Source organism: Herpailurus yagouaroundi, unplaced genomic scaffold (assembly GCF_014898765.1).
Source record: "Herpailurus yagouaroundi ecotype Mexico unplaced genomic scaffold, PumYag 140, whole genome shotgun sequence".
NCBI classification, from domain to species: domain Eukaryota; kingdom Metazoa; phylum Chordata; class Mammalia; order Carnivora; family Felidae; genus Herpailurus; species Herpailurus yagouaroundi.
Genome location: NW_024412395.1, coordinates 57,885,286 through 57,911,769, shown reverse-complemented (window position 1 = coordinate 57,911,769; position 26,484 = coordinate 57,885,286). Strand labels below are relative to the sequence as shown.

The following is a 26,484-nucleotide window of genomic DNA, read 5'->3' as shown; positions in this document are numbered from 1 at the left end:
ATACTTAAAGCATGTATTACTAAACAAAACTTTGATTACTATTTTCAATGTAATGTTTAATGCTACGTACTTAATGCATATGAAACCAAGATTCCTAGGGTCTGTGTTGGCATCTAACTGCCAATGGGTAGCATGCATAAAGAAACCCCAAATAACTTGCCCAAACTCACAAAACAGCTTAAGTTCTGTATTTAAATACTGTACTGACTTAAACTTGATATAAACAAAAATCTAATTGCATTATTCTAATACCTATTAACGAGGAGACAAAAGATTAAATCCAAATAGACCACCTATCAGAGTTCTTTTCAATAAGTACCTATAGTTTACTCAACATTTCTATCAACAATGTATGAACTAACAGTGTATTTTAAAGTGAAAATTACTGGTATTTTAACTTCCAAACTAGTTAACATTTGATAGAATTCATCTTTTGTCATAATAGGCCCTTTTAACATATTATGGCTATATACATGGATATGGTAAAACCTAACCATTTCATATTTCCAAGTATTTTAAAACTGCCAATACCGTTGTATTTAACACATCAATAAATCTTAGAAGTTGAGTATCCTGGGCAAATTCCTATTTCCTAGCTAGCTTTCAGCATAGTACCCACTTAACCTCTAGAATGCAGTTCAATGCACCCTTGCCATTACCAGTCTTTATATAGTGTTCTACTGGAATTATAAGGTACTTACTGCTGCAGAGTAAGACCACTGCACATACCACGAAAACCAGCATTGAAACCAAACCCAAGCAAAATGCGTTGCAATTCTAACAGCTAGAATTCCTTACATGGCTACAACTCCTATTCAACATGTTCTTAATAGCTACTAATGCTAAGAATCCAAATATTTGTGCTACAAAGTTTCCCTAAAAGTCACAATTCTTAAAACTCTACCCACTAAAGTTCTTGCTTTAACAGAGGACTATTACCACCTTTATTTGGATAAAAATGCAGTATTCCAGTCTGGCTGAATTTCCTGTTTTCTCCCAGTCCACCCTCACACCACACAATACTCAACCAATCCACTGAAACCCAATGCATCCAACAGCTGAAACCCCTTCATCTTTTCTATCTTTTCAGTCATTTAAGTATCCTTAACTGCGTTTTTTTTTTTTTTTTAAGTTCAGATTCCTCACTTACCACCCAAGCATCTCATACACTGGTAGTCAAGACTTAAATCCTTAAGCAACAGGCTAGGCTTTCAGTTCATTTTCTGTCCCCATTTCCAGTGTCATGTATGTTTCCCACTGAATAGAATCCATAACCTTGAACTGCTATGTAAAGGCTCATTTCAAGTTTCCCATTATTTTATTACTAATAAAGTATGTAATATTCACCTAGAGTGTTTAAATCACACAAACACTGGAAAGCAACAAAACAACACACACATTTCTAAAAATATTTTAATGAAAAAGTTATCTTTCTGTAAACATTTCATTAATACTACAAATGAAACATTTGAATCCATTACAGACCACCTCTTAAGTCTTAAAAATCAGGATAAAACATTGAAATTTAAAAGTAATCTTGAGTATTATATAGGCTAACAATCCTTTCATTACCCCTGCCATTAACTTGCTTATTCAACTATTTGTGACATTCAATTATTGGAACTCCGATACTGTCCCTTCATTAGAAATGTTTCAAGTTGTGACATACCAGAACTCTTAAAACCAAGCCTATTCCAACCGTTCAGTTCCTTAACATGATCTTTAGTACCAAATTTTCTTTTTTAGAACTTGAGTGTCTATCAGGCATTTTTTTTTTTTAAATGTAGTGTGGGAAGCAATAACCTGTAAGTTGGTTTGACAAAATCTGTTAAAAAGCCTGGCTCAACCATTTTCCCCCTTCTAGAACTTCCTTATTTGGCTTACTGGTGCTATGACTAAAGAGCACATTTTTCAGAAATGACAGTGGAACTACATTTAAATAAAATCATTTTATTTCAAAAGAAAGGAGATGGACTGTAAAGAATATTACCTATCTTGGTTAATTTGCTTCACACTAAAAGAAAATTTATCATTAAAAGACTATTATCTTCTTCAACACTTCATTTTTATGATGTGTGGAAATTTAGTCCTGATTTAGTTGGAGGAAACAGAGCCAACCATTTTGAGAATAAACTAAAACTACACCTATGTATTAACTTTGTAATTTAGAAACTGTTTTAAAAGCCTGTCCCCCAAGTTTTTTTCAAGTACATAAACATCAAATCTCAATTTTTCTCAAGTTGTTAAGTCCAACATGAGGCTTGAACTCACCCATGACCCCATGATCAAGAGTTGCATGCTATACAAACTGAGCCAGCCAAGCACCCCTCAAATTCTCAAATTTTTAATAAGCCCTTTGGGACAGTGATAATAGCCCTTATGAATGATCAGCAACTGACTTAAATAGTAATTAATATTTTAATTACTCTTTGGGAAATCTTTTAAGGGAGTATTAGTGTAATTAGGTCCTCCACTACTTCTGGTTAACTGATTTGTAAAGAACCAAAATGTATCCTATTAGTTCAAGTAATTCCCTGGATTTATACGCAAGAGAACTTTATGAGGCCACTTGAATGAAGACCATTCTTCTATCACCTTACAATTTTGAAAGTTCATTCTAAGGTGTTTTTCATGGAATAAGGATTAGCAGCTTAATGCTTCTGTTACAAGTGTCATGCTTATTACAAAAACTTCACAAAATTTAAGGTTACTCATCAAAAATCAACTTTACCCTAAACACACCAACAATGAATTGTATATATGGGGCCACATCTGACTCAAGATAAATATTCATGGCTGTTTCAGGGCCTGAAACTGTTTAAAATGTGTTGGATGTGGTTCTAAAATGTTGGATCTGGTTCTGAAATAAAGTATTCAGCTGAGTAATTTTGCGAATGTACCTAATAGTTTCAAAATATGTCATATAAGTTTGTAGGGAAACAAATGGTGTCATGAGCTTTTACTGTGAGCTACAAACCTTACCCAGCCAGAAACCTTCGTATATAAGATGGTAGGAAAGACATTCCTCATTTAGGCAAGTAGGGTTCTCATTCAACCTGCAAATCAAAAAGATTACTCTTACCTTGCTTTACAAAAAATTACTCTTTAATTAGTGAAAAAATTCAAATTCAAGCCTTACCTAATGCTTATTGCCCTTCCTTGCAGGTCTAAATGCTAGACCTAGTGACTGTGGCAACTATCTCTCATTGTGATGTTCCAAAAGGCGAAGAGCTCCTTCCTGCTAGACTTTCTTCGATATTTCAGTTGTAATAAGCAGATTTAACTAGCTTTTGGAAAGTTGCTCACTATCACCATAGTATCTTATGCCTTCACTTCTCTGTAGTTGAAGCTCTTGCTGCTGCCTTGTCATTCTTTATTTATGCTGACTTGTCCATACTCAAAAGGCTGCTGAAGTCCTGTCTTAGTGAGTCTCCTTTGATCCACACTGTGCTTAAAATGCACATCTTAGGTCCTTTAAAGCTGGTTAAATCGCTCTCCTCATGGCTTACTTTTCCACACTGTTCACAAGAACTAAGCTAATACAACTTATAAACAGGTCACATACACAGATTTCACCTGCTTATAGGTTGCAAACATTAACTTACTGAGAATATTTTCACTATTAAACTAGTTCCAGAACACAGAAAGTTTGTTAACAGTACAATTAACCTCATATGCCATTAAAGGATACTGTCAAGGTTGTGTCAAACATTTTCACAAACATAGAAACAGGAAATGTCAATCTCCCCCATTCCTTCAACCTTTATTATATGAATAAAAGAACTTGAGACAATTTAGCTCAATTTTAATAAAATGTTTCCCAAGCATTACTTTGACCAGGTACCCAGGTTTAAATTATGAACATTGACAGTGTCCATTTATATAACCACATTTGAAGTTGTTAAAGACTTAACCATTTTCTAATATTAGCCTATTTTCTACGCTGCTTAGTCACATATGTCCGTTAACAAATGGAATGTTGTCTGTTACATTTATTGGTTTGTGAGTGTTTTCTGGAAAACTGCAGTATCTGTGAAGACCGATTTCCATGCTGGCATTGCATGCATCCAAATATTAATAATGCACAGAGGCACAGAATTAGAGCAACAAGAGAGCATATTCAAACACTAGCACGCCCCATTCCCCTTTTTATTGCTTGTTTTGCTTAGTACTTCTGAAAACAAAAATAATCTCGAATTCAACGTTCAACTGCCAAAGAAAGAGTAACAGCAGAGCACATACTCAGGGCTCGAATGAAATTGTAAGCACTAGCTGGCGCACAACAGTAGACATTGGTTTTTATATTTACGACCTTATCTAAAACTCTTCTCAACCAGGGTCTTCCAAACCAAACTGTTAACTCATACCAACATGATTTATATGTTCAAACATACATATGGAATAACAGTGTGTTCTTGTGGATTTTTAAGTGAGCAAAAACTCAAGACTATTCAAATTTGAATTTGGGTCTCTGGGAAGTGAGAAGCTTGTACTAAGCAACTATGCTACACTTCTACTGTAGGAAGTCATTTGGGATGATTTTATCTAGACTGTCCTTGGTTTTATCCAGCAGAATACAGAGGGTACACACAGGAAAGCATGCCAGCCAGTTAAGGGTTCAACAATGCATGATTTTTATTCTCTTGCTTCTGAAAGCTTGTATCAAAAAAATAGATATATATTAAACCAAGGAAAATAACTGAAGACTTATGGGCCTCTTGTGCTTTAAAAAGGGAAAATAAGAGTAGCCACTAATTTGCTCAGATACAGCAGGCTTAGTGGTCCTGTTATTTTGAAAAGTTTTTAAGAATGGTTTTTAAGGGAAAGGGAAAACATCCACTACCCCTTTCCAGAATTTAAACAGAGGGCAGTAGACATTCTTTACACCCAAATAAAACTATGGCAGTTCACATGTGACCATGGTGAATGTAGAATGGAGATGTTCTAAACACAGCTAGGACTCTCAGCAAAGCTAACACACTAAAATCATATGATTACATTTTGAAATAAAATGCACAAAAACCAAATAGGAATTTTGAGATTTTTCCTTTGAAGGTAAATCTTAATGCTATTAAATTCACAAATATGCTAATTTAAATACCCAATTCTATTTATCTAAAACACACATTGCAAACATACAAATATCTATTCTCTCCACATGTCAGAGCCCATTCATTTCATGGTTTGGAAATGCAGAGAATAGATTCCCCTTAAACTGCAAGTCAGCAGGTGTTTCTTTACAGTTAACTTTAGCAAAATTCATACAAAATAGTAATTAACAATGATCTTCTTTACTTGTTAACTCACAAGGAAACACCTTCAAAACTGCATTTTGTTAAAGTTTCTGTACTAAAATGTAGAAAAACTGAACTACACAAATATTGAAAAGTTAAAAATTCCTTAATTTTTTATTCCTGGTACCACTACCACAATTTACAGGGCAATATACCTGATGTAATGAAAAGAAAAAGAAAAAGACAAAGCTACAACAGATAAAAGACCTCAGGAATGTACATCTAATTGACACTACATTGCATTAATCAATAGCTGCACTTTTTGCAAACTGTGGCTATGACAGTCCTGAACAAGAAGGGTTTCCTGTTTAAGCTGCAGTAACTTTTCTGACTATGGATCATCGTTCCTTCTGTGGCAGATTTTTACAGTTCCTCTAATGCATTTGGGACGACTGTCTCAAAGTAACCTGCAGCTTTCCTGACAACTCCTCGCTCTCTCTCCTGCTAAGAACTGTAGCCTGTTGAATAATACAGGATAAAAAAATTATTACACTCAGTGAACAGTTCCACATATTCTTTATCATCATGATAAAAATTTAAAGATACCTACCCTTTTCTTCTGAAAATTTTTAGAACCTTCTGCTACCATATCCACCACTTCCACCACCAGATCCATAACCACCTAGAAATACACAAGTTTTGTTTTAAAAATCTGTGTATGTTTTTAAATTAAGAAGTCTATGGAAAACTTAACCAGAAAAATAAAAAAGTACTTACCACCATAGGGACTGCCCGAGCTTCTTCCACCAAAACTGCCCCCCTTCATGGGTCCATAATTTGATTGCTGTTGTCCACTATAATTTCCAAAATCATTATAGTTCCCACCACCACCATAGTTACCTGAAATCACAAAAGTTTTGTTGGTGGTTGACCTATACAATTATTTTCCTCTTTTAACGTATGTACCCATTCTTGTGACAGCACACTTGGGAACACTTAAAATGCAACCATTTGCAGTTTATAGAGCTACCAACTCTACCAACAGAGGCCCACTAGCAGACCTCAGGCATAAGTAGGAGAGGAGGAATCAGTGAAGATGGTCCAGAAGAGCTCCTATGTCTGCATCAGATGTTATGCCCCAGTTCATGTTCTTGCCTTCATACTACTAACACCATCAGAAATGTGCTTGATTCACTCTAATTCTAATGTAGTACAACTTTTATATCAATGACAAAGAACATACTCTAAATGAGCTACTCAAAAAAGAAGAGTGGCTCAATCAGGTAAGTGTCTGACTCTTGATCTCAGCTCAGGTCATGATCTTATGGTCCTGAGACAGAGCCCCACATGGGGTTCCACGCTTTCAGCATGGAGATTCTCTCCCTTGCTCTCTGCCCCTCCCCCACTCTCTAAAGTTAAAAAAAAATCTCCAAGGGGCACCTGGCTGGCCCAGTGGGTAGAGTATGCAACCGTTGATCTTGGGGTTTTGAGTCCAAGCCCCACACTGGGCACAGAGCTTACTTAAAAATTAAATAATTTAAAATGACAAAAACTTAAAAACCTTCTGTTGTTGACACATTAACATCCCAACAAAACTCAATGTATTCGTAACAAAGCTCTTCATCTACAGTATCATGGAATAATGATGAAACTGGATTACCTGAAATGTACCTGACATCAAAATTCAAAATACTCCTGTCACTAAACCCTAGATGACAACTGAGTTTTCAACATGTCTGTATTTAATTTGCAGTTCCCATTTGTCCAATTTTAAAGTGCCTAGAATTAAGTTAATTCTGGCAATTACTAAAAATATGTCCATTTCGATTACATAACAGTTGAACACATTTTACCAATTTGCTAAGTAGCCAGCAAAAAAATTTGGTTTCATCACCCATCATTTGAGTATTTTCTAATATTATGATTTGACCAAATGCTACATTTTAACATTTTTTAAGACATCTTTAATGACCTATAAATGATATGGAATATTTAAAACAAGTAAAAGCTTACCACCTCCAAAATTTCCTCCTTCATTGTAACCATCATATCCTCCACCACCGCCACCATATCCACCTCCTTGGTTTCCATATCCTGGTCCACCGCCACCATAGCCTCCTCTACTACTATAACCAGGTCCACCACCATAGTTGCCACCTAAAAAAAAAAAAAAAAAAAGAGTCACAAAAAAACCCACAAATGTACAGAGTCAAATTATTGAACTACATTTATATCACCACCAACCAACTGAAAAATAAACCAATGACTTAACACTCTAAAGGCTGGTAATACCTCATTAACACAGCATCAGAAACCTGGGCTACTGAGAATGAAGATAAAAGCTTAAATATCTTTTCATACTAAAAAAAAAAATTGTTCTACTTTTTTGAAGTTAAAGTTCACTGAAGAAAATAGTGAACAGTATCCACTGACACAGTCTGGCTCAACTGCTAGTACAATAAACATTATTAACCAAAGAGAACTAGCTGATGTTAAAAATTAAGGGGGGGAGGGGATCTGGTCTTTCATGTCATTAGTTATAAAAAATCACACTTTGTAATAAGCCATCGAAGTTTTCACTAAAATTCAGAATATAAACAAATGCTTAACTACCAATAAAGTACATAAAGTCAAAACATCAAACAGTTAAAAACTTACCATCACCTCCAAATCCATTATATCCACCATCACCTCCTCCATAACTACCTCTGCTGCCACCACCTCCACCACCATAGCCTCCTGAGGAAAAGGTTATGAATTAAAAATAAATACTCCACTTAGCAAATTTTAGGTGACACATTAAAAGATAACTATCTTACCTCTTCCACCAAAGTTTCCACCACGGCCAAAGTTACCACCACCTCCAAAGTTTCCTCCACGACCCATAAAGTTGCCAGATCCACCTCCACGACCTTTAACATGGGCAAGGAAGATCTTTAAAAATCTTACAAACACCACTCACTTCTATTGTGTATATATACATTGTTCTACTCACCTCTTTGCGATCCAGCAGACTGCATTTCTTGTTTAGAAAGGGCCTTTTTCACTTCACAATTATGCCCATTAATAGTGTGGTATTTCTGAACTAAATTTTTTTTTAATCAAACAAACAAACAGAAGTTATTTGATGTTTGGAAAAGCACATATAAATGATAGCCTTTTTAAAACTCATTAAAATATCAAGAAGGTAGTGACTGAATGGGAATGAGGGAGTGTTCTGGAACAATAAATAAGGTTTATTTCTTGATCCGGATGCTGGTTACACAGGTGTAGTCATTTATGAAAACTGAACCGTATGCTTTATATGCTATGAAACACAATACAAAATGATAAGCAGTCTGGCAAATCTAGCATAGCACAAAGGAACCTTTTGTTTTCTCATTCAAGCTCCAATAAATTCCTACTTACCAACAATCTTATCAACTGTATCATGATCATCAAAAGTTACAAAAGCAAATCCTCTCTTTTTTCCACTCTGCCTGTCCTCCATAACTTCTATGGTTTCAATCTTGCCATACTTTTCAAAGTAGTCTCTCAAATTATATTCTTCTGTATCTTCTTTAATACCACCGACAAAAATTTTCTTCACAGTTAGATGGGCACCAGGCTTTACAGAATCCTACGTATAAAAAATACACGTCAAAAACCAAACTCAAATTCTTCAACAATTTCGTACACTATGCAGCATAATATCAAAATACCTCTCTAGAAACAGCTCTCTTTGGTTCCACTACACGCCCATCAACCTTGTGTGGTCGAGCACACATTGCTGCATCCACCTCCTCCACACAAGAGTAAGTCACAAAACCAAAACCCCTGGAACGTTTTGTTTGGGGGTCTCTCATCACCTATAAAACAGAAGTTTTAAAGTACTGAAATACATCTGTACAGGTCCCACACCCCTTAACAACCTTTTTTTGCTCTTTTAGTTAACTTACCACACAATCTGTAAGTGTGCCCCATTTTTCAAAATGTTCTCTTAAACTATCATCTGTAGTTTCAAAGCTCAAACCACCAATAAACAGTTTTCTCAACTGCTCTGGTTCCTTTGGATCATGGCCCTGAGAAAACAAATACATGTTAATTATTTCTTTGAGCGGATGAATTGCTAAGGTGCACAAAGCTTTAATCTGCTACAAATGATAAACTCACATCAAATTCCTGTACCATTAACACTTTGTCCAATTAAAAATTGGAGTAAGATTACGCATCAACTGATTAAAGGTACCAACACCAAAAAATTCTGTAGCCAGTCTTTCAAATGCCAACATCACTTCAACTACATTGAAGTCCAAGAAAACTTCAGAATCAAAAGTCCCTTAACTTTAGACTTCAACTAAAAGTATCTGGGGACAGAGTTTAGAAGTTGCTACTGGCAAACTATTCTTTAAGAAACCAATGTGTTGGGGCGCCGGGGTGGCTCAGTCAGTTCAGCATCCGACTTCGGCTCAGGTCATGATCTCGCGGTTTGTTGAGTTCAAGCCCCGCGTCAGGCTCTGTGCTGATGGCTCAGAGCCTGAAGCCTGTTTCAGATTCTGTGTCTCCCTCTCTCTCTGACCCTCCCCCGTTCATGTTCTGTCTCTCTCAGTCTCAAAAATAAATAAATGTTAAAAAAAAAAAAATTAAAAAAAAAAAAAAAAAAAGAAACCAATGTGTTGTAGAAGCAGTATTCCATCCATGCCATTTATTTTCATGTCTTCCCTCCTCAGTCTATGTTTCAAGCATTTAGTTTTAAACCACAAAACCGTGAAGAAAAACTTAAAGGTTCTTAGTGGTAAACTTTTAAAAATTCAATTTCAAGAAAATCAAGATGTTAAAACAGGTATTCCTCAATACCAGGCTAAACCAGCATTCTTCCTCCAAAAATTACAAAAAGAAACCCACCATTTATCTTGATCGCTTTCTATAACCAATCTGTATTTGCACTTGTATCACATGGCAAAAATTTCAAAAACATAGAATCACAAAAAGGACAAGTTACATTAAATATAGTATGTAATGTTCGACAAGAATGGAGAACAAAACAAAACGAGTTTTAAAAAAATTAAGATGTGATATGGACTGAATTGTTTTGCAATCTAACTAGTTCCTTAATAAAGTTACATGAACTGCCATTTAATGCATGCATTAAAATTAATTCATCCAAAGTCCTTAAATAAAGGGGCTCACATTTACATTCTAATGTCTTCGTGTGTCTTCCAAAGTAGAGATGTTAAGGCATTTAATATGAAAAGACTGTCACATGCTAGAAAAAAACGTTAAATGATTAATAGCCTAAAGCACCATTCACGTAATCTTTTCAAATCTTGGTTAACAGCATTTAATCGACAAAACACAAAGATGACCAAAAAAAAAAAACTTATAACCGCATAAAATTATCTCAAACACAGGAAAAATTCAACTGTGGTTGCAGTCCTCTACAACAAAAATCAAAGAAACCATTACAGCCAACCCACAAGGCGCGAAAATACGTATAATTCTAAGTACTTTAGCAAGAACAGTAAATTAGGAAGTATTCTAAAGCAGCAAACTTTTTAAAAATTTCATTATTGTCAACTGGGTGCTGCGAAGAAAAAAACAGGAGAATTCTCGTCGCCTTAAAAATATCTGAAAGGACGAGAAACGCGCGGGCATAACTTCAGCGAAAGCACTAGGACCCAAGACCCAAGAACGTTTGCGGCATTTTCTGCCGGGCCGCCTCCTCCCGCTTCCTTCCAATCCCGCGCTCTTTCCCGGCGGCGGAGCGAGGCGGCGGCCATTGCGGCCCAATGCGCCATTTCGTAACGCGGCAGCGGATCAATGTCAATGTGGCCGCCGCCCGGCTGCTCGCTCGCCCGGATGTGACTGCTCGTCCCCTCCCCTCCCCCACCGCCTCCTCCCAACCGCTCCCGCCGAGGCCCGCCATGCCGCCCTCGGCCTTGGATCCGAGGCCGCGCGGCCTGCCGGCCAGCTCCTCTCCCGAGATCTCCCCAGCCACGCAACGTCTCCGAGAGGCCACCTGTGCAGCCGAAGGAGAAGGCAAGGGGAGCGAAGAGCCCCCAGAAGGCCTCCGAGGCCCGCTCCCCTCCCCCTCCCACCGCCCGTCTCAACGCAGAGCGCGGGACGGTCGACACGGTCCACCCGGCCTCCCCGCTCCCACCGAACTAGGCCCCCCACGCCGGCCACTACCCGTCAACCCCCCGCTCTCCCCCTAATACCTCCTCCCCCCGGCGGCGGCGGCGACGGCCGGAGTCGGGCTGGGGGCGACCGGGCGGCGGTTTTACCTCCATTTTGAGACCGGACTCGCCTCTTCCAACTCGAGTTCAATATGGGACCGAGAGGAAGAGGCGGGGCTAGTCATCACGTGACGCGCTTTCCGCGCGCCACCGGCCTGTGGGGGAGGGGCAAGTTCGGAAGGGGGCGTGGGCAACTAGGCGCGAAGAGGGAATGGACGAGCGGGTTGGCGGGCGGGGAGCGGGGGCGGGCCGGTCCGCGGGAGCGCGCGCGCCTCGCCAACTTCCAGTGCGGTGCCGCCTTTTCCGACGTTCGCGCCGGGGCTCAGGCGGGGACGTCAGCTGGGACTCAGCCAATAGCGAGCGCCCACGTCGGGAGAATGCCTCGTGACCACGCGTCACCGGAGAAAAGGCTTTTCTCTTTCTTCTCGCGCTTTTTTCCCCTCCCCCACGTAGTCTTCTAGGTTTGCTCTTACGAATTCATTTCATTCCCGTGCCTGAATAAAACCGCACTTTTCTCACCTGTGCTTTAAGGTTGCAAGAAAGCCCTGTGGGCCCCTCGGCATCTCCTCGCACGTTTCCACATGCCAGAGACCAGATTCTGTGACTGCGATGCCCACTGTGAGGTATCCCTGCGACCCCGACATGTGTGATTCATAGGCACCTTGGAAAGGCCTCAAAACGCGGCTGATCTAGTGAAATTTCACCCTTAATGAGCTGAGGCAGGATTGGTCGAGGTCAGTTCATTAGGTACTCACTGAACTTAAATCTATCGCCACAGATTTCTAACTTCTGGTTAACGTGGAAAGCTGAAACAGCTGTTCTCGTGGACGTAATTTCAGGAATGATTTACAAGATTTCTAAAAGGGTGGTCAGTTAGGCTTCTTTTACGCGAGTGATCTTTATCTTAATGTTTCCAACTCGATTTTGAAGTATAACGAACGAGACAGATAGAAAACCGATCTAATAATCCTTTATGTAGTGAAGTGATTTTACATCATTCGACCTTACTGAGCTCTAGTTTTAGTTTTTTAAATGAAAAATGGAGGTGAGTCTCCAACACCTATGGGAGCTGTAAATTAATAATCTACCGATCCGGGTCTAAACGAAGGTACTGATAAAAGTGGCCACAATTGGCAAGTCTCCTACCCTGCTAAGAAATACCCGGTATTTTAATGTAACGATCCGTAAAGAAGCAGTCAGCCACTTTAGAATTGAGCAAGCGCTCCTTTGGAAAGATTAGAAATCTAATCAAATATATAAATCGCTTGAAAAACAGTTTGTGTTAAATAAGGAATGGTGGACTTGGAGTTTGGAAAAGGGAGCACAAAGAATAAGAATTTGTTGATGTTTATCTAGCGCTGCCAAGTGGAACAGGTGTTTTATTTAGGAGGCATGAACAAAAAGTACTCTGTTCTGAGGCAGAACCCAGTCACCAGGCCTTAATGTAACTTGGATGAAATAACCCTCTAAAGTAGCCTCTTCATATTATGACTCCACATCACAAGCAAACCGTTATGTATTTTTATCAGGTACTCCTGATAGCCAACAAAAGTAGTTAAGACATTCAGAAAATATACCCTTAGTGTCTGGTTAATACATCAGGCTTTGTGAGTTTGATTATTGTGAAATAGTCATGAATAACTTGGACAATTCTGAGTACTTAGAAAAACACAAAGGGGCGCCTGGGTGGCTCAGTCAGTTAAGCGGCCGACTTGGGCGCAGGTCATGATCTCGCCGTCCCTGAGTTCGAGCCCCGCGTCGGGCTCTGTGCTGACAGCTCAGAGCCTGGAGCCTGTTTCCGATTCTGTGTCTCCCTGTCTCTGACCCTCCCCTGTTCATGCTCTGTCTCTCCCTGTCTCAAAAATAAATAAAACGTTAAAAAAAAAAATTAGAAAAAAGAAAAACACAAAGTTAAAGACTTCTTCACTTAGGAAGGTAGTGTCTACACCAAGATACCTAAGAGCCACTGCAAAGGTCATCAAGAAGACTGATCACTTGGGGCGCCTGGCCTGCTCAGTCGGTACAGCATGTGACTATTGATCTCAGGGTCACGAGTTCAAGCCCCACATTGGACATTGAGCTTACTTAGGAAAAAAACAAAAAAAACCTGATCACTTGGCTTCACCATAGGGCATGTTTGTCTAGGTGTTTGCTAACCAAGTTAGTTCTAATTAGTAATAATAATCATAATTTGCTATTATTCTTTTTTAATTGTATTAAATTCTTATATTCATATGAGAAATGATGGGGGATGGGGTATTAAGTACTTCCATCCAAGAATGTGATATGTCAGTACATTCATTCACGTCTTTTGTCCTTGAGTAAATATGGATTCCTCTCTTTGGATTTATCCAGGTTTGCTGTTAAGTGATTTTTCGACATTAGCTATTTGTTATGCTTTTGTCTAAGTTTACCCTCCGGCCCTGGAGCCACATAGTATCTCATACAAATATCCATGCTGGAGTACTTGACCCTGTTGGATACAGACTTAAACCTTGGCCATTGTACACTGTAGCCCTGGCACTCTTTGAAATGTGAGAAAGAGAGAAAGAAACTATATGGTGTCGGAAGCAGGGGACAAGGTCCTAGGGTGAGATGAGATGGCAGACACACTTTATAAAGAAATTATATCAGGGCCTCTCAACATCTTTCATATCATAACACATACAGAAAAGGATAATTTTTGCACAGCAAACTAGTAACATAAAAGAAGAGATTTGGAGGCATCTAACTGATGGTAAAAAAAAAAAGTCATAGCATTATCTTTATATAATTATAAAATAAGTAATAATGCATTAGAGAATATATTAAAAATTAAATTAGAATAAATGTTTCAAATAAAAATTTTCCACATTTTGTAATGATCAACTTGATCATTAAAGATCATCCTGTGAATACATTTTGACATTAGGTTTTATGGTCGAAGTGGCTTTATGCAGTTTCTGATCCAGACTTCTTAATAATAAACTTCTCATATTCCAAATAGTAATTATCGGTGAGGGACTCTGATCACATAAGTGGGTGATAGAATATTTAAAACCATTTTATACAACCATTCAAAATTTACAATTATAATTATATGCAAAGAATAACAACCCTTTTACTGACAAATGTCATATTGCAATTTCATAAGATAATGAAAATGGATTTGGAACCCAATAGTATATTTTTATATCAGGATTTCCATATTGAAACTCTAGCTTTCAGAACATGCATGCATTGTCAACAGCTAGCCTGGACACCAGAAAAAGAGTACATTGTTACAAAGGGATAGAAATAACCACTATATGTTAAGACAGATATGAAGGGCATTGTCTGGAGTTGAGCCCACTAGAAACCCCACTCTGTCCTCTTTCACCCTCTAACAGACCACCCCTGAGGCTGTGTGTTGTGACCCTTGGATATCTGGATCACAAATTTGAGCACTAGCTCCAAAATCTCCAGTTACTGATGGGCAGTGAGGTCCTTTGCATATGGATGCCCAAGTGATAGGCATCTCCTTGGCCATGCACATCCGACAGAACTGTAAGTGCTGGTTGTTGTCCACTGTGCTTGCTGCTGCTTTAGGATACACCCCAGACTGCTTCGCACAGGCTGCCCTAAAGAGACCTAAACAAGGCTGCTCACAGCCAGAGGTACTGGCCCAGAGGACTCTGGCTCTCCCTGGCCCTTCTTAATTGCCCAGTTGCAGGAGAAGTCAGTTTCTTAACCCACATCCAGGACACCAGCAGGCCAAAATGCAGTAGTTGGGAAGCCCTACCTAGATTGCATGCCTCATTTTGTGAATGAGAAAACTGTTATGCAGATCAAGGAATTGATTTTTTCCAAGATTAACAGGAAATGATGACAAAGTCAGAACGAAAAGAGAATGGAAATTGAATGAAAATATTTTGGACATGTAATTCTGAGAAAGGAGGAAGTGTAACATACTACAAGCTTTATCATCCACCACTATATTCAGAATATGATAATAGTTTTATTTCTCTAAAATCTTGGTTTTTAAATAAGGAGTATTTATAGTTTTATTTCTCTAAAATCTTGGTTTTTAAATAAGGAGTATTTAAAGTAAAACACAAAACAAAATTCTCTCCCCTACAAATCCTATTACATAGATTTAACCACAGTCAACAACTTAGTGTCTCTCCATTTATATTTTCTTCTAGGCTTAATCAATGCCTTAAAAATACATGAACGTGTATGTATAACCATAACTTTGACTTAGTTTAGGCTGCTTAACAAGATACCACAGACTGAGTGAATTAAAAACATTTATTTTTCACAGTTTTAGACTGGGAAGTCTATCAGACTGCCAGTATGGGTGGGTTCTTGTAAGAGCCCTCTTGCTGATTGCAGATGGCTGCCTTCTTGCTGTGTCTCACTTGGAAGAGAGAGAGAGCTAGCTCTTGCGTTTCTTCTTTATAAGAACATCACGAGGACTATACCTTAATGACTTAACTGTCTCCTAAAGGCCCCATCTCCCAACACATTGGGGGTTACCAACACATTGGGGATTAGGGTTCCAACATATGAATTTGTAGGCAACACATTCAATCCATAGCATACCTCCCTAACCCAGGGACTGGTATTACTGCCTATCCCTCCTTTTTGGTGTTCTCCTACCTTGTCTTTATTTAGGACGTTGATTCTCCCCTTAAGGGTTCTCTCAGCTCCTCTCTGGTCCTTTCCTCCATTGTCTTCTCCCTCTGTTTACACAAGATTTGTAATACTGAGAACCCTCATGGAATTTGCATATACTTCCCAGGGAGGTTAAAGTAGTGGTCGATTTTGGTTTTTTAGTTTTTTTGTGAGGGGAGGGGGGAATGATTGTTATTTAGCAATTCTTTTTAATTTTTAATTTTTTAAATTTTTATTGAAATCCAAGTTAGTTAACATATAGTGTAATAATGATTTCAGGAATAGAATTTAGTGATTTATCACTTACATATAATAGCCAGTGCTCATCCCAACAAGTGCCCTCCTTAATGCCCATCACTCATTTAGCCCATCCCCCCACCCAACCCTCCAGCAACCCTCAGTTTGTTCTCTGTATTTAAGAGTCTCTTATGGTTTGCCTCCCTCTGTTTTTGTCTTATTTTTCCTTCCCTTCCCCTCTATTCATCTGTTTTGTTTCTTAAATTCCACATATGAGTGAAATCATAGGATATTTATCTTTCTCTCACTGACTTATTTTCCTTAGCATAATGCAGTCTAGTTCCATCCACGTTGTTACAAATGGCAAGATTTCATTATTTTTGATTGCTGAGTCATATTCCATTGTGTATATACCACATCTTCTTTATCTATTCATCAGTTGATGGACATTTGGGCTCTTTACATAATTTGGCTGTTGTTGATAGTGCTGCTATAAACATTGGGATGCATGTGCCCCTTTGAATCAGTATTTTTGATATCCTTTGGAAAATACCTAGTAGTACAATTGCTGTGTTGTAGGGTAGCTCTATTTTAAAACGAAAAAATTTTTTTTTGAGCGAGAGAGCGGGCACAAGAGACCAAGGGGCAGAGAGAGAGGGAGAGAGAAAGAGATTCCTATGAGGGGCAGAGAGACACAGAGAGAGAGGGAGAGAGAGAAAAGCGTGACTCACCTGAAGCAGGGCTCGTGCTTACTTGAAGTGGGTCTCAAACTCATCTGAAGTAGGGCTTGAGTTCACCCAAAATGGGGCTAAAACTCATGTATGGTGAGATCATGACCTGAGCCGAAGTCAGATGCTTAACTGACTGAGCCACCCAGGTTTTTTGAGGAACCTCTATACTGTTTTCCAGAGTGGCTGCACCAGCAGCAGTGCAATTCCCATCAGCAGTGCAAAACTGTTCCCCTTTCTCTGCATCCTTGCCAATATCTGTTATTTCCTGAGTTGTTAATTTTAGCCATTCTGACAGGTGTGAGGTGTATCTCATTGTGGTTTTGATTTGTAGTTCCCTGATGATGAGCGATGTTGAGCATCTTGTCATGTGTCTGTTAGCCATCTGGATGTCTTCTTTGGGAAAGTGTCCGTTCATGTCTTTTGTGCACATTTCTTCACCGGATGATTTGTTTCTTGGGTGTTGAGTTTCATAAGTTCTTTATAGATTTTGGGATACTAACCCTTTACCCTATATGTCATTTGACAGTATCTTCTCCCAGTGGCCAGTTCTGATGAGTGTGTTGAGATGATAGGATAGATCACACCCTCTTCCCCAACACACACACACACACACACACACACACACACACACACACACACACATACACCAGGCACACCTCATAGGTGAGTGATTTAAAGGATGAGGAGGTAATTTGATATTAGAAGTATTAATGAATCATGCACAGTGATTATGTTCTTTCTCAGGTCCCAACTTGGAAATTTGAAAAAGCTAAAATCTTTGTAATAGGTTTTTCACAAATGACTTCCCTGTGTTTCCCTTGTCACATCTTCTGGAATGAATATCTGTGATTTCACCTATCTAGCATCCAGTTCCCTTCTAGTAATAGCACTCTGATTTTCCTATGAAACTACCCACTTCTCATTCTCAGACTACATGGTTCAGCAAGAACTGATACCATCCCTGACCACAGGGGCAGCATGTAATTTAGGCCTGGCCAATTGGAACATTGTATCCCTTTGTCACTGAACTAAGGAGTTTGCTCCTTGGTGAGTTACAAAGACTACACCAAATGGTGTTGTCACACAAAAGAAACTTTATTTGCAACAAATAAGGAGATCACAGGGAATAACTTCCAAAGCATGCTCCCCAAGCAAGGGTGAGTGTGTTCCTTTCATTTAGGATTAGGGTAAATATTCAGAAATAAGAGTTTTGTCATCCTATGTAGAGGTGAGCATAAGGTCATGCTTACATACTTAGGAAACATGACTATACATGCATGGTATGTGATGTTAGGTTTGTGCTCCTCCTTGGGTGGACATTTTAACATTTATCTCCTCTAATGAAGTAGAAGTAACTGTTCAACACTCCATGGCTCTTCTGCAGAGGTCCATCTGTGCAGGTGAGTCATTGGTTGAACTCAAACTTGTCTGGGCCAGCAGGAGCTCTTCCTGTTGTTTGCCTGTAAAAGATAAGGTTAACATTCTTGTGAAGTAGTGGGGGTCATTGGGGGTCTTGCTGATGACACCTCTGAGCTATATTTATTGGTTTAAGATTGGACAAGTGAGCTTTTCATTGGTTCATTTGTTCACTCAACAAATATTTATTGAGCACCAGCCATATGCCTAAAAATATTTTAGGTGCTAGGGATACCTCACACGAAAGAGAGAGAGAGAGAGAGAGAGAGAGAGAGAGAGAGAGAGAGAAAAGACAACATTTATGGAGCTTACATTCAAACTGAGGGGAGCAGACAATAAACAAAATAAATTATATAGGAATAGAAAATAGCAAGTGCAGAGACCCTTGTTAAAAAGAAAAATTCAACTGAGTAAATTTTAAAGGTCGATGTAGGTCTACTAGCAAGTAGAGGAGCCTCTTTTGAGGAGTTGTACAGACTGGAAGGCTTTTATAGGAAGGAGGATGGGGCAAGAAGTTATTAGCAAAAGAAAAGAGTTGTTTCTGGCAAGGTAACCTTCCCCTAGGAGGAAGGGCTGGGGATATGGGGGAAGGTGTTTTATTAGGTGAAGTACCATATCTTCCTTTAGGGGGAGATGGAGAGGACCCATGTGACAGTCTCTGGTGCCTACCAGAAAATTTCCAGATTGATTGGCTTAAAATTCCACTCCTGGAGAAGTTGAAACTGCAATTAAGTCTTGATTTGCTGTCCTGGGGCAAGTGACTCCATCTTGAGCCCCTGGTTTTCTCTTTCTTGTCTGGAGTATTTGAGCAAGGAAGCTCTTGAGTAGAAGCAGAGTGAGTGTGAAGAGAACTGGAGTAAGATCAGAGGTAGTAAGAGATGTGATCATGAAGGACTTGTAGGAAATTGTTAAGAATTTTGGTTTTTACTGTGACAGGAGAAACCATTTGATAGTTTTGCGGCTTCAATTTTTACAGGATTGCTCTGAACTCTATCAGGTAAAGCACTTACCTTTGTTAATTAAGGTCTGTTTTGGGAGTTTTATCTTGTCCTTTTTTTTTTTTTTTAACATATTTTTGTTTCTTCAGTTTTCTTAACTCTTGTCACCTCTCCCAGTCTTGAGGGAATAGTCTTACATAGGAGATGAACCTTATCATTCAGCCCTGCCCTGGCTCTTGGTTGTCTTTCAAGTCTTTGTGATTGTCCAAATGGAAGCCAAATGTTACAGTCAGGGAAATGTGACACCAGACTATTAGGTTAGTTAGGCATGAACACTGGATTTATCCATGATGACAGTAGGACTTGGCATAAAGAAGGAAACTGTGGTAGATGCCACATCTTACATTAATACAGGAAAGTGAGAAAACACCTTGGCTAGAAATAAAATATAGAAAATAAGAGACTTTTTGTGGGATTTGATGCTAGGTAGTTGAAAGAAGATGGAAGGTGAGCTTTTGAGTCAGCAGATCCAGCTTCTAATACTTAGTAGCTGTGGAAATAGTGATATATTCTTTAAAGGGTTAAATGAGATAGCATTAAATGAGATAAAATGCACAAGTGTACTTACAATACAACACAGTGCCTATTTGGCACTCCACTGCATGGGAGGGATTTGGAAAGCCTCGGGTCTTTAAGGGAGACAACCCAGCTGCAATTCACATTCTACCCAGCATGAACTGAAATAAACTGGGGGTAGAGTTTATATATATTTATTATGTATCTTTTTATTATAGAAATTTTATTTATTTTTTTAAAGGCTTTTGGGGGGCACCTGAATAGCTTAGTTGGTTAAGCATCCGGCTCTTGGTTTCTGCTCAGGTCTTGATTTCACAGTTAGTGAGTTCAAGCCTCATATCAGGTGCTGCTCGTGCTCGTGCTCTCTCTCTCACCTTCTTTTCCAAAAGGAAAGTTTATTTATTTATTTTGTGTGTGAGAGAGAATGGGGGGTTGGGGAGGGGCAGAAAGAGACGGAAAGAATCCCAAGCAGGCTCCACACTGTCAGTGCAGAGTCCAATGTGGGTCTCGAACTCAGGAAATTGAGAGATTATGACCTGAGCCGAAGTCAGATGCTTAATTGACTGAGCCACCCAGGTGCCCCTATATAAATTTAAAAAAATACAGAAAAGTCGAAAGAACCGTACGAAAATCACCTTTTATACCTACCAACTAGATTCGACAATTGACCATGTGCCATATATTTTTTGTTTTTGTATGGAAATAGATTACAAACATGATACTTTTCCCTTAGTACTTTAGCCTGCATGAGCTAGAAATAAGGACATTCTCTTCTATAGTCACATTACCTTGTTTTTTTTTTTTATTAAATGTTTTATAATCAGTTGCAGTCATTATTCCTTTTGATATGTAAATTGCCCCAAAGTTGGCTTCTATGTCCTTTGTGTCATGCCCCACTAGTCTTTTTTTTTCCCTTAAGATTTTTTATTTTGGGGGGTGTCTTGTGGCTCAGTTAGTTGGGTGTCCAACTTCAGCTCAGGTCATGATCTCATGGCTCTCTGCTGTCATTATGGAGCTTGCTTTGGACCCTCCATCTCCCTTTCTCCCTCTCAAATATAAATAAACATTTTAAAAAAGATTTTTTATTTTTAAGTAATCTCTATACCCAACTTGGGGCTCGAACTCACAACCTCAAAACCAAGTCACATGCTCTATTGACTGAGCCAGCCAGGTGCCCCAGGCTGGCACTAATCTTAAAGAGTTTACTTGAATTCTCTCTTAGGTGCATTTGAATTGTATTAATCAGAACAAACTGGAGAGGGTGGAATTTTAGGCAATATGTGGAAAGATTGGGGGACGAGGAAAGGGAGAAAGTGGCTGATATGTATGTGAGCCAGCAAGATTGTCCTTAAAGTCAGCCAGCCTAGACTCATCCTGAACTGGGGAATCATCCCTTCTTTCACATTCACAGCCCAAGATTCACCAAAAGCTCTATTGCTTTTCAGAATTTATCTGCATCAGGAGGCTGAAATTAGTATGTGACAGTTTTACTTGTTTGTAAATTAAGAACTGTCTATGTGTTTGTGTAGGAAGAGTCAAGAGAATATAACCCAAATATAATTAATTAAAATTAAATGTGCGGGGCACCTGATTGGCTTAGTAAATAGACTGTGCAACTCTTGATCTCGCCCGGGTCGTGAATTGAAGCCCACATTGAGTGTAGAGATCACATAAATAAATAAACAAACAAACACTAATTTAAAAAAAATTTAAAGGGAAATAGTTATCAGTAGCAATATGGGACATTAAATGAGGAAAGTATGTTGTTAAAAATAAGACAATAGACCTGAAATGGAGTTGTTTAGGCTAAATTCTCCCAGCAATCCAAGACTTGATCGCAGTTTCACTCAAGCAGAAATGGACTCCTAAACCAGTCAATCGGGAATCATCTGATCAGCACTATTTAGGTAACATAGGCCCCTGCCATCCCTTAAAGGAAGGTAACCTTGTGATAACCAACCCGTTCTTTTGCCTAGTATAACTTTCTCATGTCTGCTCCCTCCTGCCAATATAAAAGTCTTTCATTTTGTACAGCTCTTTGGAGCACCTTTCTTTTTGCTAGATTGGACACTGTCCCATTTGAATAGACTTTTGCTCAAAATTCGAAAATTTTAATATGCCTTGGAGTGCCTGGGTGGCTTAGTGTGTTAAGCATCCGATTCTTGATTTCGGCTCAGGTCATGATCTCACAGTTCATGAGATCTAGCCCCATGTTGGGCCCCTGTGCTGACAGTGTGCAGCCTGCTTGGGATTCTCTCCCTCTCTCTCTGCCCCTCCCCAGCTCATGAGTGTGCAGGTGCACACACACACACACACATACACTCTCTCCTCTCTCTCTATCTCACAATAAATAAATAAACATAAAGAAAATAAATCTCCAAAAAAATTTTTTAAAATATGCCTTGTAATATGTATAGTGACAAGAGACTTCTGTCTGAGATGTTGAGAGAGCATACATTTGGAAATCCAGCTGTCCTGCACCTCGTTCCTTCCATGGTCTTCTGAGCTCCCGCTGACAACAAATCCCACAGCTTGGGGTTATTGTAGCTATCCCAAGGGAAAGCTACATCTTAAGAAAATTTCTTGTGATAATAATACTTAACCTAAAGCAAACATTTTCCACGGGTGGGAATTTGAGTCATGGAGGCAAGTCAGTGGAGGAATTGGTTTTGGACAGTGGCTCTTTTCATAAGTCACCACCATAATAGCTACTTCCTATTCTGCTACCTATCTCTCTGGCCCTGGCTACAATCTTATCAGTATACGGCTGTGAACACGTAGAAGGTAGAGAAGATTAAATTACCCTGAATTATGCAATCTCCTCTCTTATAGAAGAATGGACAAATGCTTTCATGTTTCTGCAAATGTAGTAATGCTCAAGACATATTTGATGGAGGACATTTAAATAACTCTCTGTGAGGGATTGAAGAATGGAAGACACTTAAGACTGCCAGTCTTTTCAATCATCCCCCTATCTCTTTTCATTTTATTTACTTAGATTCCCACATGCATTTTAAATCCTTTTGTTTTATGTGCTCATTTTCATTTCCCTGTATTTCCCTTTCTTCTGGTTCATCTGGTCCATTTACTATCATTGCCTTAGTTAATATCCTGGGATCTAGTGTCATGTTCTTCCCACCAAGAACATTTTCATACTTCAGTTTTCCTAAAATGGAGCTTTGGGATTTCTTCATTTAGTTAAATTATTTCCTGGAGACAAAATATGAAAGGGATTCTGCTAATCCTACACACTATATAAATTATACATACTCTTAGAGAACAAATAATATGTAAACTAAACAAGGATGTAGGTTTCACAGGCTTACATGTAATTCAGGTGTTCTCTCTCTGCTTTGTTACATGGAGTAGCTAAAGTGGTGTTGGTCCCAATCTCTGGTTCTCTCTCTTTCACCTTAGAGTTCTGCTCAAAGTCTCTCTCTGTAAACGGAATCTTGGTATGGGCTACTAAGAAGTCACTTCTCCTTAAGGAGGGCACTTATGTCGTATGTAAGTGATGAATCACTGAATTCTGCTCCTGAAACCAATATTGCAGTGTATCTTGACTAACTAAAATTTAAATTAATAAAAAAGTTACTTCTCCTTGTGCCCACATCATTGAATATAGATAAAACCATGTACCAAGAGAAGTGATTTTATTTACAATTATTCAGCTAAGCAAACAAAATATGCTGGTTACCATGGCAGTGTGTCTTACATTCCTTAACCTCCAGAAGTATACATAAAAATTAGAAAATAGAATAAAAAGAAGTAAGTATGGGAAGAGGCAGATTATTATAAGGCTTAAGGGTGGGCATCATTCTCTTTATTCCCTTAATAGACATTTTTTTCTGGCACTTTATTTATTTTCACTGTGGTAAAATACATATAACATAAAATATACCATTTTAGCTATTTTCTAAAATGTTTATTTATTTTTGAGAGAGAGAGAAAGACAGGATGCGAGTGGTGGGGGGAGTAGAGAGAGAGGGAGACACAGAATCTGAAGCAGGCTCCAGGCTCTGAGCTATCAGCACAGAGCCCAATGTGGGGCTCAAACTCAAGAATTGTGAGATCATGACCTGAGCTATAGTTGGATGCTTAACCAACTGAGCCACCCAGGCACTCCCCCCCCTACCCATTTTAGTCATTTTTAAGTGTACAATTCAGTGGCATTAATTACATTCACAATGTTGTATAACCATCACTGCTATTTCCAAAATTTATCTACTACTGTAAAGAGGAACTCTGGAACCATTAAACCATAACTCCCCTTCCTGTTCCACCCTCCTCCCAGCCCTGATAATCTCAAATCTACTTTCTGTCTCTATGAGCTTGTCTGTCATTAAAAAAAAAAAAAAAGTTTATTTACTTATTTTGAGAGAGCGCACTGTGTGCATGAGCAAGGGAGGGACAGGGGGAGAGAGAATCCCAAGCAGACTCCATGCTCAGTGTGGAGCCCTTCTCGGGGCTCTGTCTCAGGACTGTGAGATCATGACCTGAGCTGAAATTAAGAGTGGGACAATTAACCAACTGAGCCCCAGGTGCCCTATGTCATTTTTAAAAGATGAACTTTGGTGGCTATGTGGATGGGAAATATGGCATGAGGAATGCAAAGGAACAAGACTTAACTCTTTTCCTTCAAGTAACTTAAAAGGGATAACACTTTGAAAACCATTTACAGTGCCCTTCTCTTTTGCTTTCCTTAGAATGCAATCTTTGCTCTAGTTGGCAGAAGTGTGGATCTAGCTGGCAGAACTGGGAAATTAGGATTTGAGATGGAAAGGACACAAAAGAAAAAGCTACATGATATTCAACTTCTAAAAGCAAAACAGTATTATGCATGTCAGTAGGCTTGCATGCTGAGTTTTTATCTCAAGAAAGGATTTTTCCAAATCCTTTTAGTATTCGCTGGCTGAATCAGAAGGAACCAGCACCTAAAGTTCTGTGGTGTATAGAGAGGCTACTCTTGTGTTTATATGAACAAAGCCACAAGTCTTTGTACTCAGTAGTAAGAAAGGGGAATAGTTATGTTAAGGTTGCCTGCAAGTAACAAAAATACTCCAGATAAGAGTAAGTGAGGTAGAAATTTGTTTCTCCATCATATTCCAGAAGTCTTTTTTTAGTTCTCAAGGTTGTCAGTCCAAATCTGTCATGGCATTCAATAAGACTAGGAGATGTAGGCTCCTTCAGTCTTGTTATCTGCTATACTTCACCCTAGAAATTTAATCTGCGTTGCAGCCAATTTCATTTGCAGCAAAATGAAAGGGGGAATGAAGGGTACTTCACCTTCCTTTAAGGACATTTCCTGTAAACTGCATTGCATGTATGTTCTTACCCTACTGGGCAAAACTTGCATGGCCATAACTAACTGCAAGGGAGCCAGGAATCAGGAGCTCTGTCATTATGGAAGAAGGAAGATACAGATATTGAGGAATAACTAGAACTTTCTACAACAGAAAGAGAGGTAGTTTGAAGAATGAGACTTCCAAGATGGAGGGCAGTGCTGAGTGGAGGGCCTTTGTGAGGGCTCTGAGCAGCCCAAAGGCAGCCCTTGTGAGGGAACTGAGTGTCAAAATAGGATAGTTCCAAATAATCGAGAGGCTGGCAAATGGGTTTTGTTGGCTGAGAAGGTACCAAAAGTTCTCTATCTTAGCATTTTGGCTAAGACTAGTCCTGTCCCATCTTCACCGTAAATTGTATGTGAAATGGCTTCTTCAGAAAACGAGTCCCAGGAGGGAAGGGAGCCTGGTGGATACCCTTCTTCATCATGCTGCCTCAAGAGTCTAGAGGTAGGATTAAGGGGAATAGGAAAGACCTCAATCAGAACCTCTAATACAGGACCTGGACCTCTGGTCTGCTGAGGGAGTGGGCTCTGGTGAGCAGCAGCAGGAGAAAGTGTGGATGCGCACAGCTCTGATGCCTTCAGTTTGTAAGGGAACTCTGCTTTGATCTGCCATTTAATTTGTGATTTACAGCAAGGATTTGGGAGCCAGACTATGTAGTTTTGAACCTCAGCACTACCCCTTCCTATCTCTGTAACTTTCCTATATGAAAGGAGGTACTAAATACTAGAACCTTCTTCATATTACAAGATTACAGGATGTAAACAAGACCAGAGATATGTAATCATTGTAAAGTTCAATATGGTTAGTCCTACCAAATTGAGATTATTTGCCTGTGTTTACAAATAACAACAACGACATTTGAGATGCTATCTACTTCATCCCTACTGCTCTGTTAGTGTCTCTCCTATTATTTCAGAGTTCTTACAAGTGATCCTATTTTGGGTTTTTACAAGGTTTTTATAAGTTTCTTGTAAGGATTAATTTAATTAAAACATGTTATATAGAAAAACTCAAAAAAGTTAGCTATTATATATTAATGTTATTATTATGTCTCAGAACAAAATGGAGAAAATTGCTAAAAAAATGGAGCTATAAGGAATTGACTTAGGCTAAGGAAATAGGTATTTATTGATTCTTCATCAGCATTGATCTAGCAT

General features: G+C 38.9%; 1 protein-coding gene across 5 annotated transcripts; it reads right to left on the bottom strand.

Annotated features, from left to right (window-relative positions):
- Window positions 1-1,395: 1,395 nt before the first annotated feature.
- Window positions 1,396-11,627, bottom strand: HNRNPA3 (heterogeneous nuclear ribonucleoprotein A3). 5 transcript variants are annotated; one of them, XM_040475474.1, is made up of 11 exons: window positions 11,498-11,627; window positions 9,173-9,295; window positions 8,936-9,082; window positions 8,643-8,853; window positions 8,230-8,319; window positions 8,054-8,146; window positions 7,893-7,973; window positions 7,248-7,391; window positions 6,012-6,134; window positions 5,845-5,916; window positions 1,396-5,752 (listed from the first exon to the last, which is right to left on the bottom strand). In XM_040475474.1, the coding sequence occupies exons 1-10, from the start codon at window positions 11,501-11,503 to the stop codon at window positions 5,864-5,866; spliced, it is 1,071 nt and encodes a 356-aa protein (XP_040331408.1). In that variant the 5' UTR covers window positions 11,504-11,627; the 3' UTR covers window positions 1,396-5,752; window positions 5,845-5,863. The 5 variants fall into 5 exon arrangements, with proteins under 5 accessions (XP_040331408.1, XP_040331405.1, XP_040331406.1 ...); XM_040475471.1 differs by having other exon boundaries at window positions 11,432-11,566; XM_040475472.1 differs by having other exon boundaries at window positions 1,396-3,056; window positions 11,432-11,566.
- Window positions 11,628-26,484: the final 14,857 nt, after the last annotated feature.